We start from the raw sequence: 15,762 nt of genomic DNA, 5'->3' as shown, positions 1-15,762 counted from the left end.
GCACAGTCTGCTGGTGCATATTAGTGCGCACCCCGCATTCCCTGTGCACAGCCCTATGCGCACCCCGCGTTCCCTATACACTGCCATACGCGCCCCGCATTCCCTATACACAGCCATACGCGCACGCTGTGTTATACATACTGTACAGTAGTGCCTGACATTCCCCTTATTAGCTGATACCTGGCTCCCATAGTGCTGACAGATATATACATTATATGGTCAGAGGATATTCTGTAGCTTCCTCCCTGCACATTACAGATGTCTGCGTCTCCTGTCTCCGTATATACAGAGGGGCTGCAGGCCCCGGTTCCTGGGTTTTCCCCGTCTGAGTGGCAGGTGTGGTGCCCGGATTCTCACACACCCGTATTACTGCTCTCCTGCCTGGTCTGAGAGTGACAGTAGCTGCCGGCCAGTGATTACTGCTTCCCTGGTTACTATCCAGGAATAATTACAGGTATCATCCCCCAACCTGCCAGATATACACCTGGGACAGCAGGCGCACGTGCTATAGCCATCTATATATTGGGACAGCAGGCGCACGTGCTATAACCATCTGTATACTGGGGCAGCAGGCGCACGTGCTATAACCATCTATATACTGGGGCAGCAGGCGCACGTGCTATAACCATCTATATACTGGGACAGCAGGCGCACGTGCTATAACCATCTGTATACTGGGGCAGCAGGCGCACGTGCTATAACCATCTATATACTGGGACAGCGCACAGATCTCTCCCGCAGGCGCACGTGCTATAACCATCTATATACTGGGGCAGCGCACAGATCTCTCCCGCAGGCGCACGTGCTATAACCATCTATATACTGGGACAGCAGGCGCACGTGCTATAACCATCTATATACTGGGGCAGCGCACAGATCTCTCCCGCAGGCGCACGTGCTGTAACCATCTATATACTGGGACAGCAGGCGCACGTGCTATAACCATCTATATACTGGGGCAGCGCACAGATCTCTCCCGCAGGCGCACGTGCTATAACCATCTATATACTGGGGCAGCGCACAGATCTCTCCCGCAGGCGCACGTGCTGTAACCATCTATATACTGGGGCAGCGCACAGATCTCTCCCGCAGGCGCACGTGCTATAACCATCTATATACTGGGGCAGCGCACAGATCTCCCGCAGGCGCACGTGCTGTAACCATCTATATACTGGGGCAGCGCACAGATCTCTCCCGCAGGCGCACGTGCTATAACCATCTATATACTGGGGCAGCGCACAGATTTCTCCTGCAGGCGCACGTGCTATAGCCATCTATATACTGGGACAGCAGGCGCACAGATCTCTCCCGCAGGCGCACGTGCTATAACCATCTATATACTGGGGCAGCGCACAGATCTCTCCCGCAGGCGCACGTGCTATAACCATCTATATACTGGGGCAGCGCACAGATCTCTCCCGCAGGCGCACGTGCTGTAACCATCTATATACTGGGGCAGCGCACAGATCTCTCCCGCAGGCGCACGTGCTATAACCATCTATATACTGGGGCAGCGCACAGATCTCTCCCGCAGGCGCACGTGCTATAACCATCTATATACTGGGGCAGCGCACAGATCTCTCCCGCAGGCGCACGTGCTATAACCATCTATATACTGGGGCAGCGCACAGATCTCTCCCGCAGGCGCACGTGCTGTAACCATCTATATACTGGGGCAGCGCACAGATCTCTCCCGCAGGCGCACATGCTGTAACCATCTATATACTGGGGCAGCGCACAGATCTCTCCCACTTGCGCACGTGCTGTTACCATCTATATACTGGGGCAGCGCACAGATCTCTCCCGCAGGCGCACGTGTATAACCATCTTTATACTGGGGCAGCGCACAGATCTCTCCCGCAGGCGCACGTGCTATAACCATCTATATACTGGGGCAGCGCACAGATCTCTCCCGCAGGCGCACGTGCTGTAACCATCTATATACTGGGGCAGCGCACAGATCTCTCCCGCAGGCGCACGTGCTGTAACCATCTATATACTGGGACAGCAGGCGCACGTGCTATAACCATCTATATACTGGGGCAGCGCACAGATCTCTCCCGCAGGCGCACGTGCTGTAACCATCTATATACTGGGACAGCGCACAGATCTCTCCCGCAGGCGCATGTGCTATAACCATCTATATACTGAGGCAGCAGGCGCACGTGCTATAACCATCTATATACTGGGGCAACGCACAGATCTCTCCCGCAGGCGCACGTGCTATAACCATCTATATACTGGGGCAGCGCACAGATCTCTCCCGCAGGCGCACGTGCTATAACCATCTATATACTGGGGCAGCGCACAGATCTCTCCCGCAGGCGCACGTGCTGTAACCATCTATATACTGGGGCAGCGCACAGATCTCTCCCGCAGGCGCACGTGCTATAACCATCTATATACTGGGGCAGCGCACAGATCTCTCCCGCAGACGCACGTGCTATAACCATCTATATACTGGGGCAGCAGGCGCACGTGCTGTAACCATCTATATACTGAGACAGCGCACAGATCTCTCCCGCAGGCGCACGTGCTGTAACCATCTATATACTGGGACAGCGCACAGATCTCTCCCGCAGGCGCACGTGCTATAACCACCTATATACTGGGGCAGCGCACAGATCTCTCCCGCAGGCGCACGTGCTGTAACCATCTATATACTGGGACAGCGCACAGATCTCTCCCGCAGGCGCACGTGCTGTAACCATCTATATACTGGGGCAGCGCACAGATCTCTCCCGCAGGCGCACGTGCTGTAACCATCTATATACTGGGGCAGCGCACAGATCTCTCCCGCCTCTGTCTGTTACTGCAGACAGATTACTTGTGTGTCTCATCCCACACCAAATACAGAATGGCGATTATGTACTAAATTACAGCGCTCTTCCTATAAATATTCAATTAGATACGAGAAGTCGGAACATTTTCGCCTGTCCGACTTTTTGCTCATTCGCCTGTTTCAGAGGCAAAATCATTCCATGTGCGTCCCCGCTTTTCGCCTAATTCAATTGCAAAACAGGTGAAAACGGAATTAGGTGAATGCGGAACAGGCAAAAAGTACTGAAAGAATTTGGGAAATCAGTCTGTACCCCCAAAAAAGATGCAGTAACATAGGGAATGAATGTAGATGTGTACTAATAGCCCTAATAAATGTGTTTGGGGTACTTAAGTTGTGTAATTAGCTTGCTATTAGCGCCTTTGTAAAAGTGGTGAAGAATGGCACAAAGCTGTATTTTTTGGTGAAAACAAAACAGAGGAACAGATCGCGGCAGCCCGACAGCGCTGGAAATCCCGATCGTCCCCAGGTAAGTACTAACTAACCTACCCCCCTAACCCTAACCTCCCCCCCAAGTGCCTAACCCTAATCCCCCCTCTAAGTGCCTAAACCTAACCCCCCCCCCTTCCCCGCTGCCTAAACTTGTCCCCCAGGTGGGTGCCTAACCCTAACCCTCCCTCCCCCTAGCCTAAGCCTAACCTCCCGGGGGGGGGGGTGCATAACCCTAAGTCTCCCCTGGGAGCCCTTGCCCTCCCCCCCCCCCCCCCCCCGCGGCTGTCCGCTCGCGGCACCCGGCATCCCTTCGATCGGGTTGCTGGGCGCCGGTCTCCCGGCGTTGGTAAAATGAGCGGCGTCTACATCTATACGCCCGTCATTTCACCCTCGCCGGGATATGACAGTCGGTATAATGTCAGCCGGCTTCCCGATTGCATCCCCTTGACAATGGGTGCTAGCATATTTTTATGTCTGTAAAGTGAACTTTTTATAAAAGTGAAAAATCCACCTGCTTCATGCACCTGCGATCCCAAAAACACCTGACCCATCCTTGCAGCCCCCCAAGAAGCCTATTTCGCTAGTTTTTATGCTTGTCCCCCCACTTTTTAAATATTTACCCCAAAAATGTCATGTCTTTTATGGGGTGTTCATAGGTTTTTGTTTTTTTTGCAGATTTGTCTTTTGGGGGGCTGTCCCAAGGGTTCTGAGTCTTTTTCCTACATTTGCACCCCAAAATAAAGATTTTGCACTTCCTTTCACCTGCTATTCATCGGGGAATCTTTTTTGGAGAGTTTCCTCTTAGGCGAAATTGTCCTGGAATTGATTTTGGTGAAATTTTTGTAGGCAAAATTTTCGCAAAAAAAAAAAAAAAACAGACGATAAAGGGTTTTCGCCTCTAATTGAATCGATCATATTCATGAGCACATTTAGGAGGGATTTGTGTTCTCTTGATGTCTAGAACGAAGAAGCTTTTTGTGAATAAATAATTTCTAATTCTGATGTTCCCGGCTGTATTTTATTTCATATATAAATTTCAATATTTCTACATGGTTCAACCTAATTCCCGGCCATTCTTAAACGGTTTCTGGGCCTGATTCAGAGTCGGACGCTATTTGCGCTCGCTCGTCCAGATAAAGGGGCAAGCTATTTCAATTGACCGTTCGCTCTTTGCGGTCTGTTGACTCCTCTATGTCTGAACGAGCGAACAAAACATGCGGTCGTTTTTTTGTAAAAAACGCCCCCTGGTCGCTCGCATCCTACGTCATCTCCGCTATTTATTTGATTAATCGAGTACATCGAAAGGCGCCTGAACTGCTCGCAGTGCTTGTGGTTGGAGCCGTACGCATGCGCAGTTGTGCGAACATCGCTCGGAGCGAACGAGCGGCCGCTTACAAGCGGCTCTGAATCAGGCCCTCTGTTCTGGGTAAATGATTCATTATTTTATTTATAGAACATTATAATTATAATAAGGGAATATGCCCAGGCCTGAAGCAGCGAATGTTTCACATGTTACTATATTAATGAATACATATGATGTGGTGTGACACGCAATCAGTAACACTCTGTCATGTATGTCCCAGCATGCAATGCCAATCTTTCCTTTGCAGGTAATGCTGGTATGTGTAGTCCCACAACAGCTGAAAAAGCTTTAGACTGAAAGGCATGTACATGTACACTATGTAGACAAATGTGATTGGACAGCCCCACGCAACGAAATGCGTACTGCAGACCATTGCGCACGAGTTCCAAATGGCCACTAATGCGGCAGTTTCTACAAGAACACAGAACACTTCATAGGGAGGCCCGTGCACTTGGCAGGGAGTGCACTTCATAGGGAGGCCCGTGCACTTGGCAGGGAGTGCACTTCATAGGGAGGCCCGTGCACTTCATAGGGAGGCGGAATATTGGCAGAACATACCGCCTGCTGCTGTCCAGGAACTTGTGGACAGTTTGCTAAGAAGGGCGTCTGCAGTAATCACTGTATGTGGGGGATATACACAGTACTGAGGTCACTAACATCTTGTTTGCTGTCATTACCTACACTATATAGACAAAAGTGACTGGACACTAACAGTTGGTGGCCTAGTGGGTTGGTATGTCATGCTGGGATTCTAAGTGCCACAACGTGTGTCATGCTGGGATACTAAGTGCCACAACGTGTGTCATGCTGGGATTCTAAGTGCCACAACGTGTGTCATGCTGGGATGCTAAGTGCCACAACGTATGTCATGCTGGGATTCTATATGTCATGCTGGGATTCTAAGTGCCACAACGTGTGTCATGCTGGGATTCTAAGTGCCACAACGTGTGTCATGCTGGGATGCTAAGTGCCACAACGTATGTCATGCTGGGATTCTATATGTCATGCTGGGATTCTAAGTGCCACAACGTATGTCATGCTGGGATTCTAAGTGCCACAACGTGTGTCATGCTGGGATTCTAAGTGCCACAACGTGTGTCATGCTGGGATTCTAAGTGCCACAACGTGTGTCATGCTGGGATTCTAAGTGCCACAACGTGTGTCATGCTGGGATGCTAAGTGCCACAACGTACGTCATGCTGGGATTCTATATGTCATGCTGGGATTCTAAGTGCCACAACGTATGTCATGCTGGGATTCTAAGTGCCACAACGTGTGTCATGCTGGGATTCTAAGTGCCACAACGTGTGTCATGCTGGGATTCTAAGTGCCACAACGTGTGTCATGCTGGGATGCTAAGTGCCACAACGTATGTCATGCTGGGATTCTAAGTGCCCCAACGTATGTCATGCTGGTATTCTAAGTGCCACAACGTATGTCATGCTGGGATTCTAAGTGCCCTAACGTGTGTCATGCTGGGATTCTAAGTGCCCCAACGTGTGTCATGCTGGGATTCTAAGTGCCCCAACGTGTGTCATGCTGGGATTCTAAGTGCCCCAACGTATGTCATGCTGGGATTCTAAGTGCCGCAACGTATGTCATGCTGGGATTCTAAGTGCCGCAACGTGTGTCATGCTGGGATTCTAAGTGCCCCAACGTGTGTCATGCTGGGATTCTAAGTGCCCCAACGTGTGTCATGCTGGGATTCTAAGTGCCACAACGTATGTCATGCTGGGATTCTAAGTGCCACAACGTATGTCATGCTGGGATTCTAAGTGCCACAACGTATGTCATGCTGGGATTCTAAGTGCCCCAACGTGTGTCATGCTGGGATTCTAAGTGCCCCAACGTGTGTCATGCTGGGATTCTAAGTGCCCCAACGTGTGTCATGCTGGGATTCTAAGTGCCCCAACGTATGTCATGCTGGGATTCTAAGTGCCGCAACGTGTGTCATGCTGGGATTCTAAGTGCCCCAACGTGTGTCATGCTGGGATTCTAAGTGCCCCAACGTATGTCATGCTGGGATTCTAAGTGCCCCAACGTGTGTCATGCTGGGATTCTAAGTGCCCCAACGTATGTCATGCTGGGATTCTAAGTGCCCCAACGTATGTCATGCTGGGATTCTAAGTGCCGCAACGTATGTCATGCTGGGATTCTAAGTGCCACAACGTGTGTCATGCTGGGATTCTAAGTGCCACAACGTGTGTCATGCTGGGATGCTAAGTGCCACAACGTATGTCATGCTGGGATTCTATATGTCATGCTGGGATTCTAAGTGCCACAACGTATGTCATGCTGGGATTCTAAGTGCCACAACGTGTGTCATGCTGGGATTCTAAGTGCCACAACGTGTGTCATGCTGGGATTCTAAGTGCCACAACGTGTGTCATGCTGGGATGCTAAGTGCCACAACGTATGTCATGCTGGGATTCTAAGTGCCCCAACGTATGTCATGCTGGTATTCTAAGTGCCACAACGTATGTCATGCTGGGATTCTAAGTGCCCTAACGTGTGTCATGCTGGGATTCTAAGTGCCCCAACGTGTGTCATGCTGGGATTCTAAGTGCCCCAACGTGTGTCATGCTGGGATTCTAAGTGCCCCAACGTATGTCATGCTGGGATTCTAAGTGCCGCAACGTATGTCATGCTGGGATTCTAAGTGCCGCAACGTGTGTCATGCTGGGATTCTAAGTGCCGCAACGTGTGTCATGCTGGGATTCTAAGTGCCCCAACGTGTGTCATGCTGGGATTCTAAGTGCCACAACGTATGTCATGCTGGGATTCTAAGTGCCACAACGTATGTCATGCTGGGATTCTAAGTGCCACAACGTATGTCATGCTGGGATTCTAAGTGCCCCAACGTGTGTCATGCTGGGATTCTAAGTGCCCCAACGTATGTCATGCTGGGATTCTAAGTGCCCCAACGTGTGTCATGCTGGGATTCTAAGTGCCCCAACGTGTGTCATGCTGGGATTCTAAGTGCCCCAACGTGTGTCATGCTGGGATTCTAAGTGCCCCAACGTGTGTCATGCTGGGATTCTAAGTGCCCCAACGTATGTCATGCTGGGATTCTAAGTGCCGCAACGTGTGTCATGCTGGGATTCTAAGTGCCCCAACGTGTGTCATGCTGGGATTCTAAGTGCCCCAACGTATGTCATGCTGGGATTCTAAGTGCCCCAACGTGTGTCATGCTGGGATTCTAAGTACCCCAACGTATGTCATGCTGGGATTCTAAGTGCCCCAACGTATGTCATGCTGGGATTCTAAGTGCCGCAACGTATGTCATGCTGGGATTCTAAGTGCCACAACGTGTGTCATGCTGGGATTCTAAGTGCCCCAATGTATGTCATGCTGGGATTCTAAGTGCCATAACAGCTGTAGAGCTACAGGTTGTTGAGCCAAGCTTCAACCATTATCATGTTTTATTTTGTATCCCTTTTGATATATCTTGTTTCGTTTTAGATTGTAAGCTCTTGTGAGCAGATTCATCACTCTGTTCCACATTTCATGTATCCAGTGTTCCGAGCCTCAGATGGAAATAGCGGATATCACTAATAAATAAATTTAACCTGATCAGATCATCTAACTTACAGATGAATGGGTGGGGGTGTGTGTGTGTCTGTATACACCGATCAGCCATAAACATTAAAACCACCTGACTAATATTGTCTGGGTCCCCTTTGTGGCACAACAGCTCTGACACCCCCCGCCCCCCCCCCCTTCCGCAAGTGCAGGTGCCAAAAATGGGCATGGTTACAAGGAGCATGGCCACTTAAAAATGGAGGGTTCAACATCACACACTCCTTTCTCGTCCCTCTGAACATTCCTTTCCACTCCATATGCACCTTAATGCAGTGCCCCTTATACAGTACCCCCAGTATGCAATGTCCCCAGTAGTGGTCCCCCCACCGATGCAGTGCCCCCAATGGTAGTCTCCCCCCCTTGATGCAGGCAAACACACGAGTGAAAAAAAACCCAACTTACCTGAATTCCGGCTCCTGCTCTCGCCCCCGTCCACACAGCAGTCCTACCCGGCTGGCATGCTCTGCATTATGGGAGAGATGTCATGACGTCTCTCCCATCATCAACTGCAGGAGCCGGAAGGCAGAGCTCATGATTGAGCTCCAGCCCGGCTCTTGCAGTGGGCGCAGAGTCTGTCTGACTCTCATTGGCTGCCTAAGCACGCACATCGCCGCCGATGTGTGTGTAAATGTGTAGTGTGACCGCACTCACTGCGGTCTGCACAACACTGGCTAACTAGGACTGGCCGGTACCCCTGCGCCGCCGGTCCAGTGGCGCCCAGGGCACGATCCCGGCGGCCCTGCCCTAGTTACGCCTCTGTCTGAAGGCATAAAGGTGTCATGTGGTATCTGGCACAGAGACATTAGCAGCAGATCCTATTAAGTCCTGTGAGGTGCGAGGTGCGGCCTCTGTGGCTTGTACTTGTTTTTCCAGCTCATCTCACAGATGCTGAATCGGATGGAGATCTGGGGAGGTTGGAGGCCAAATCATCACCTAGATCTTTGTCATGTTCCTCAGACCATTCCTGATCAATCTCTGCAGTGTGACAGCCGGGCGCAGTATTCTGCTGTAAGAGGCCACCGCCATCAGGGAATATCATTACCATGAAGGGGTATACTTGGTCTGCAATAATGGTTAGGTAGGTGGTACGGGTCATGGTAACATCCACATGATTGGCAGGACCCAAAGTTTCCCAACAGAAGCATCACACTGCCCCTGCCGGCTGCCTTCTTCCCATAGTGAACCCTGGTGCCATCTCTTCCCCAGTTACATGACGCACACGTCCAAATGATGAAAGAGAAAACGTGACTCATCAGACCAGACCCCTTCTTCTGTTGCTCATGCGTCCATTGTAGGCTCCCTCGGTGGTGGACAAGGATCAGCATGGGCTCTCTGACCGGTCTATGGCTACGTACCCCCATACTCAGCAAGCCGCGATGCTTTGTGTGTCCTGATATCTCTCTATCATAGAGCATTAGCCTTTTCAGGAGGAATTTGTGCTGCAGCCGTTCTTCTGTATGATAGGTCCAGATGGGCTTCCCCCCCTCCCCCTAAGCGCGTAACAATGAGCCTTGGGGCTCCACCACCCTATTGCCAGATCACTGGTTGTCGTTACTTGGACCCAGCGTCTGGCCATCACAATTTGGCCCTTGTTAAAGTCGCTCAGGTCCTTACGTTCGCCCATTTGTTCTGCTTCCAACACATCAACTTCAGGGTGACTTTATTAATGCTCTTATTGTGCTACTATACGATGGTCAGAATTTAGTCTCTGTAGATGCTTTGTTATAAGAAATAAATGATGAAACCGTTATTCCCTACTCCATGTTATAATGTAAAGAAGGGACGATAATACACCAATGGAGGAGATTATTTATAAGCGTGTGTGACAGAGATAATGACTTTATTCTCTCCCCATATTACACTGCGAGATGTGGTGACTTTATCCTCTGTGCCCACAGAGAAGCAGCGGGAGATGGCCAGGAAGGGTTCTCTGAAGAACGGTAACGCCGGCAGCCCAGTGAACCAGCAGCCCAAGAAGAACAATGTCATGGCGAGGACAAGGTGACTTTATTATTGTTATTATTATTATATGGCGCCACAAGGTGCCCGCAGCGCCTTACACAGTACATAAACCGTATTCAGGAAACAAGACAAAGTTTACTTACTGTACATTACAGAACATTGCAGGACATGGACGAGGTTATAAACACTTCTGCATCTGCAGTCACCGTGCCCAAGGACGGTGGCAGGACCCCAGGGAAAGGTGCCAATGTAGGCAGGGTGGAGGAGATGGTGGTGTAAGTGAGGGAAGGAAAAGCACATGAGGGAAGAGGGCCCTGCTCGTGAGAGCTTACATTCTAAAGAGTCCCATCTGTTCCCACAAGGAAGAGATGTACAGGATGAATAGGAAGGCTGCAATATACAGGAGATGTAATAGGGAGACTGCAATATACAGGAGATGTAATAGGGAGACTGCAATATACAGGAGATGTAATAGGGAGGCTGCAATATACAGGATATGTAATAGGGAGGCTGCAATATACAGGAGATGTAATAAGAAGGCTGCCGGTTAACGGAGATGTAATAAGAAGGCTGCCGGTTACCGGAGATGTAATAGGGAGGCTGCCGGTTACCGGAGATGTAATAAGAAGGCTGCCGGTTACCGGAGATGTAATAGGAAGGCTGCTGGTTACCGGAGATGTAATAGGAAGGCTGCAATATACAGGAGATGTAATAGGGAGGCTGCCGGTTACCGGAGATGTAATAAGAAGGCTGCCGGTTACCGGAGATGTAATAGGAAGGCTGCTGGTTACCGGAGATGTAATAGGAAGGCTGCAATATACAGGAGATGTAATAGGGAGGCTGACGGTTACCGGAGATGTAATAGGAAGGCTGCCAGTTACCGGAGATGTAATAGGAAGGCTGCCGGTTACCAGAGATGTAATAGGAAGATTGCCGGTTAACGGAGATGTAATAGGAAGGCTGCCGGTTACCAGAGATGTAATAGGAAGATTGCCAGTTACCGGAGATGTAATAGGAAGGCTGCCGGTTACCAGAAATGTAATAGGAAGATTGCCAGTTACCGGAGATGTAATAGGAAGGCTGCCAGTTACCAGAGATGTAATAGGAAGATTGCCAGTTACCGGAGATGTAATAGGAAGACTGCAATATACAGGAGATGTAATAGGAAGGCTGCCGGTTACCGGAGATGTAATAGGAAGATTGCCAGTTACCAGAGATGTAATAGGAAGATTGCCAGTTACCGGAGATGTAATAGGAAGACTGCAATATACAGGAGATGTAATAGGAAGGCTGCCGGTTACCGGAGATGTAATAGGAAGATTGCCAGTTACCGGAGATGTAATAGGAAGGCTGCCAGTTACCAGAGATGTAATAGGAAGATTGCCAGTTACCGGAGATGTAATAGGAAGACTGCAATATACAGGAGATGTCATAGGAAGGCTGCCGGTTACAGGAGATGTAATAGGAAGGCTGCCGGTTACAGGAGATGTAATAGGAAGGCTGCCGGTTACCAGAGATGTAATAGGAAGGCTGTCGGTTACCAGAGATGTAGATGGAAGTTGCTAACGAGTATTAGGATATGTGACCGGATGACCTCGCCTCACCGCGTAAATACAGATTATTTTTGTTTTTACAGGATTTTGGGGTATTAGGGATTCCTTCTCACTGTCAGGATAGATATCAGAGAACAGGCAGAGAATGGAGCAGTCTCTGCAGGATAGATATCAGAGACCAGGCAGAGAATGGAGCAGTCTCTGCAGGATAGATGTCGGAGAACAGGCAGAGAATGGAGCAGTCTCTGCAGGATAGATATCAGAGAACAGGCAGAGAATGGAGCAGTCACTGCAGGATAGATATCAGAGAACAGGCAGAGAATGGAGCAGTCACTGCAGGATAGATATCAGAGAACAGGCAGAGAATGGAGCAGTCACTGCAGGATAGATGTCGGAGAACAGGCAGAGAATGGAGCAGTCACTGCAGGATAGATATCAGAGAACAGGCAGAGAATGGAGCAGTCTCTGCAGGATAGATGTCGGAGAACAGGCAGAGAATGGAGCAGTCTCTGCAGGATAGATGTCGGAGAACAGGCAGAGAATGGAGCAGTCTCTGCAGGATAGATGTCGGAGAACAGGCAGAGAATGGAGCAGTCTCTGCAGGATAGATGTCGGAGAACAGGCAGAGAATGGAGCAGTCTCTGCAGGATAGATGTCAGAGAACAGGCAGAGAATGGAGCAGTCACTGCAGGATAGATATCAGAGAACAGGCAGAGGATGGAGCAGTCTCTGCAGGATAGATGTCAGAGAACAGGCAGAGAATGGAGCAGTCACTGCAGGATAGATATCAGCGAACAGGCAGAGAATGGAGCAGTCACTGCAGGATAGATATCAGCGAACAGGCAGAGAATGGAGCAGTCACTGCAGGATAGATATCAGAGAACAGGCAGAGAATGGAGCAGTCTCTGCAGGATAGATATCAGAGAACAGGCAGAGGATGGAGCAGTCACTGCAGGATAGATATCAGAGAACAGGCAGAGAATGGAGCAGTCTCTGCAGGATAGATATCAGAGAACAGGCAGAGAATGGAGCAGTCACTGCAGGATAGATATCAGAGAACAGGCAGAGAATGGAGCAGTCCCTGCAGGATAGATATCAGAGAACAGGCAGAGAATGGAGTAGTCTCTGCAGGATAGATATCAGAGAACAGGCAGAGAATGGAGCAGTCACTGCAGGATAGATATCAGAAAACAGGCAGAGAATGGAGTAGTCTCTGCAGGATAGATATCAGAGAACAGGCAGAGAATGGAGCAGTCACTGCAGGATAGATATCCGAGAACAGGCAGAGGATGGAGCAGTCACTGCAGGATAGATATCCGAGAACAGGCAGAGGATGGAGCAGTCACTGCAGGATAGATATCCGAGAACAGGCAGAGGATGGAGCAGTCTCTGCAGGATAGATTTCAGAGAATGGAGCAGTCTCTGCAGGATAGATATCAGAGAACAGGCAGAGAATGGAGCAGTCTCTGCAGGATAGATTTCAGAGAATGGAGCAGTCTCTGCAGGATAGATATCAGAGAACAGGCAGAGAATGGAGCAGTCACTGCAGGATAGATATCAGAGACCAGGCAGAGAATGGAGCAGTCACTGCAGGATAGATATCCGAGAACAGGCAGAGGATGGAGCAGTCACTGCAGGATAGATATCCGAGAACAGGCAGAGGATGGAGCAGTCACTGCAGGATAGATATCCGAGAACAGGCAGAGGATGGAGCAGTCTCTGCAGGATAGATTTCAGAGAATGGAGCAGTCTCTGCAGGATAGATATCAGAGAACAGGCAGAGAATGGAGCAGTCTCTGCAGGATAGATTTCAGAGAATGGAGCAGTCTCTGCAGGATAGATATCAGAGAACAGGCAGAAAATGGAGCAGTCACTGCAGGATAGATGTCAGAACAGGCAGGGAATGGAGCAGGCACTGCAGGATAGATGTCAGAGAACAGGCAGAGAATGGAGCAGTCACTGCAGGATAGATATCAGAGAACAGGCAGAGAATTGAGCATTCACTGCAGGGTAGATATCAGAGAACAGGCAGAGAATGGAGCAGTCTCTGCAGGATCGATATCAGAGAACAGGCAGAGAATGGAGCAGTCACTGCAGGGTAGATGTCAGAGAACAGGCAGAGGATGGAGTAGTCTCTGCAGGATAGATATCAGAGAACAGGCAGAGGATGGAGTAGTCTCTGCAGGATAGATATCAGAGAACAGGCAGAGAATGGAGCAGTCTCTGCAGGATAGATATCAGAGAACAGGCAGAGAATGGAGCAGTCACTGCAGGATAGATATCAGAGAACAGGCAGAGAATGGAGCAGTCACTGCAGGATAGATATCAGAGAACAGGCAGAGAATGGAGCAGTCTCTGCAGGATAGATGTCAGAGAACAGGCAGAGAATGGAGCAGTCTCTGCAGGGTAGATATCAGAGAACAGGCAGAGAATGGAGCAGTCTCTGCAGGATAGATATCAGAGAACAGGCAGAGAATGGAGCAGTCACTGCAGGATAGATGTCAGAACAGGCAGAGAATGGAGCAGTCTCTGCAGGGTAGATATCAGAGAACAGGCAGAGAATGGAGCAGTCTCTGCAGGATCGATATCAGAGAACAGGCAGAGAATGGAGCAGTCACTGCAGGATAGATATCAGAGAACAGGCAGAGAATGAAGCAGTCACTGCAGGATAGATATCAGAGAACAGGCAGAGAATGGAGCAGTCTAGGAGAGGGTAATGGTTTACTCCAGGATTCTGCCAGGGGACGTTGCTTTCTCCTCTACCCGAAATCTAAGCTCCATGAACAAGCAGGCAGGATCCCCAGGCAGAGATGTCCTGGCTGCCGAGAGGAGGCTCTTTGGAGCTCCCAGATAACCGTCAGCTGCCAGTGATGGTCTCTCTGCCCCTTCTCATGTCACTTCCAGGCATGAGGCTGCAGAGGAACACGCTCCCATTTCCTGGGAGGGGGACAGGGGAACAAAGTAGACCACAGGGTGCTCCGGATCCCTTGGACCCCTAGGAAAAAAAAGTAACTTCCACTTATATATACATAGAAACCCTCTTTACATCAAATATATATTTACACCCTTTGTGCGACTTTCATACAAACGCAATGCAGCTCAGCTACAGTGCTTTATAGTGATGTGTGTGTGTATATGTGTGTATATATATGTGTGTGTATGTATATATATATATATATAACAGTGGAAGCTGCTCAAATCAATTTGGCGATACTCTTCAGGTGCATTAAAGGGAGGGGTCCTGCTAAACAAAAAAACAAGAGGGAGGTTGTCCCCCAGATGTCCCCGTCATACTAAATTGTAACTGCAGCAATCCTTGAAAACTATATGTTAATAGAAATTCAGAGATATACTTGTTGCAGGCATTTGCACAGGGACGGTAAGCCAGCAGGCCAACGTCACGGCTTCTCTCATACTGGTAGTATTAGTATACTGTATTTAGTTACAAAGTTACACATTCATTTTAAACATACTTTATTTAAACCTTTGAATATTTTGTTACTGTGCCCAGCACTCAGCATTGGGCTTTATTACCACAGCCCTGCAGCCTCACACTATGTCCTGGCTGCAGCAGTTGTACATGCTCACTCCCGCGGGGGGCTAAGTGCATGTTGCCCGAGCACCAGAGACACTGGACTCTGTCTGGGCTGCGGGAGCTCCTTACTGCCCTCTCTCAGCACTGGGGGTACGGAGAGCTGGCTGTCCCTGATACCTAGCGTGCGGCCAATCTGCCCTGTAGTCACCGGTCAGCCCCCCCCCAGAGTGCACTGGGAGCCGGCCAGGCAGAGGAAAGCCGAAAATCCTGCACTTTCTCTCATTATCCATTGCAGCCAGTGCAGAATCACGTAGGTAATGATGGGGACCGTGGAGGGTAGAGGCTTTATTAGGGAAACGGGTCCTTAGATTGCTTTTAAAGCTGGTAGTCTGAGGAGAATCTGATAGACAGACCCATAGGTAATGTAGGGAGAGTAGAAAATATTACGATGGTCTCAAACGTGACAAAAAGATAATTCTGGACGTCTCCCCTGCCT

At 49.7% G+C, this 15,762-nt stretch overlaps 1 protein-coding gene across 1 annotated transcript in view; it reads left to right on the top strand.

Annotated features, from left to right (window-relative positions):
• FAM219A (family with sequence similarity 219 member A) overlaps window positions 1-15,762 on the top strand; it is a 125,872-nt gene that overhangs the window by 49,852 nt on the left and 60,258 nt on the right. Inside the window, exon 2 of the mRNA XM_088456851.1 lies at window positions 10,115-10,217. Within this exon, the coding sequence (XP_088312977.1) occupies window positions 10,115-10,217 (103 nt within the window). The remainder of the gene's footprint in view (window positions 1-10,114; window positions 10,218-15,762) is intronic.

Source organism: Taudactylus pleione, unplaced genomic scaffold (genome assembly GCF_031769625.1).
Source record: "Taudactylus pleione unplaced genomic scaffold, aTauple2 ptg000722l, whole genome shotgun sequence".
NCBI lineage: Eukaryota > Metazoa > Chordata > Amphibia > Anura > Myobatrachidae > Taudactylus > Taudactylus pleione.
Note: the sequence above shows the minus strand (reverse complement) of the source record. Positions and strands in the feature narration are given on the sequence as shown.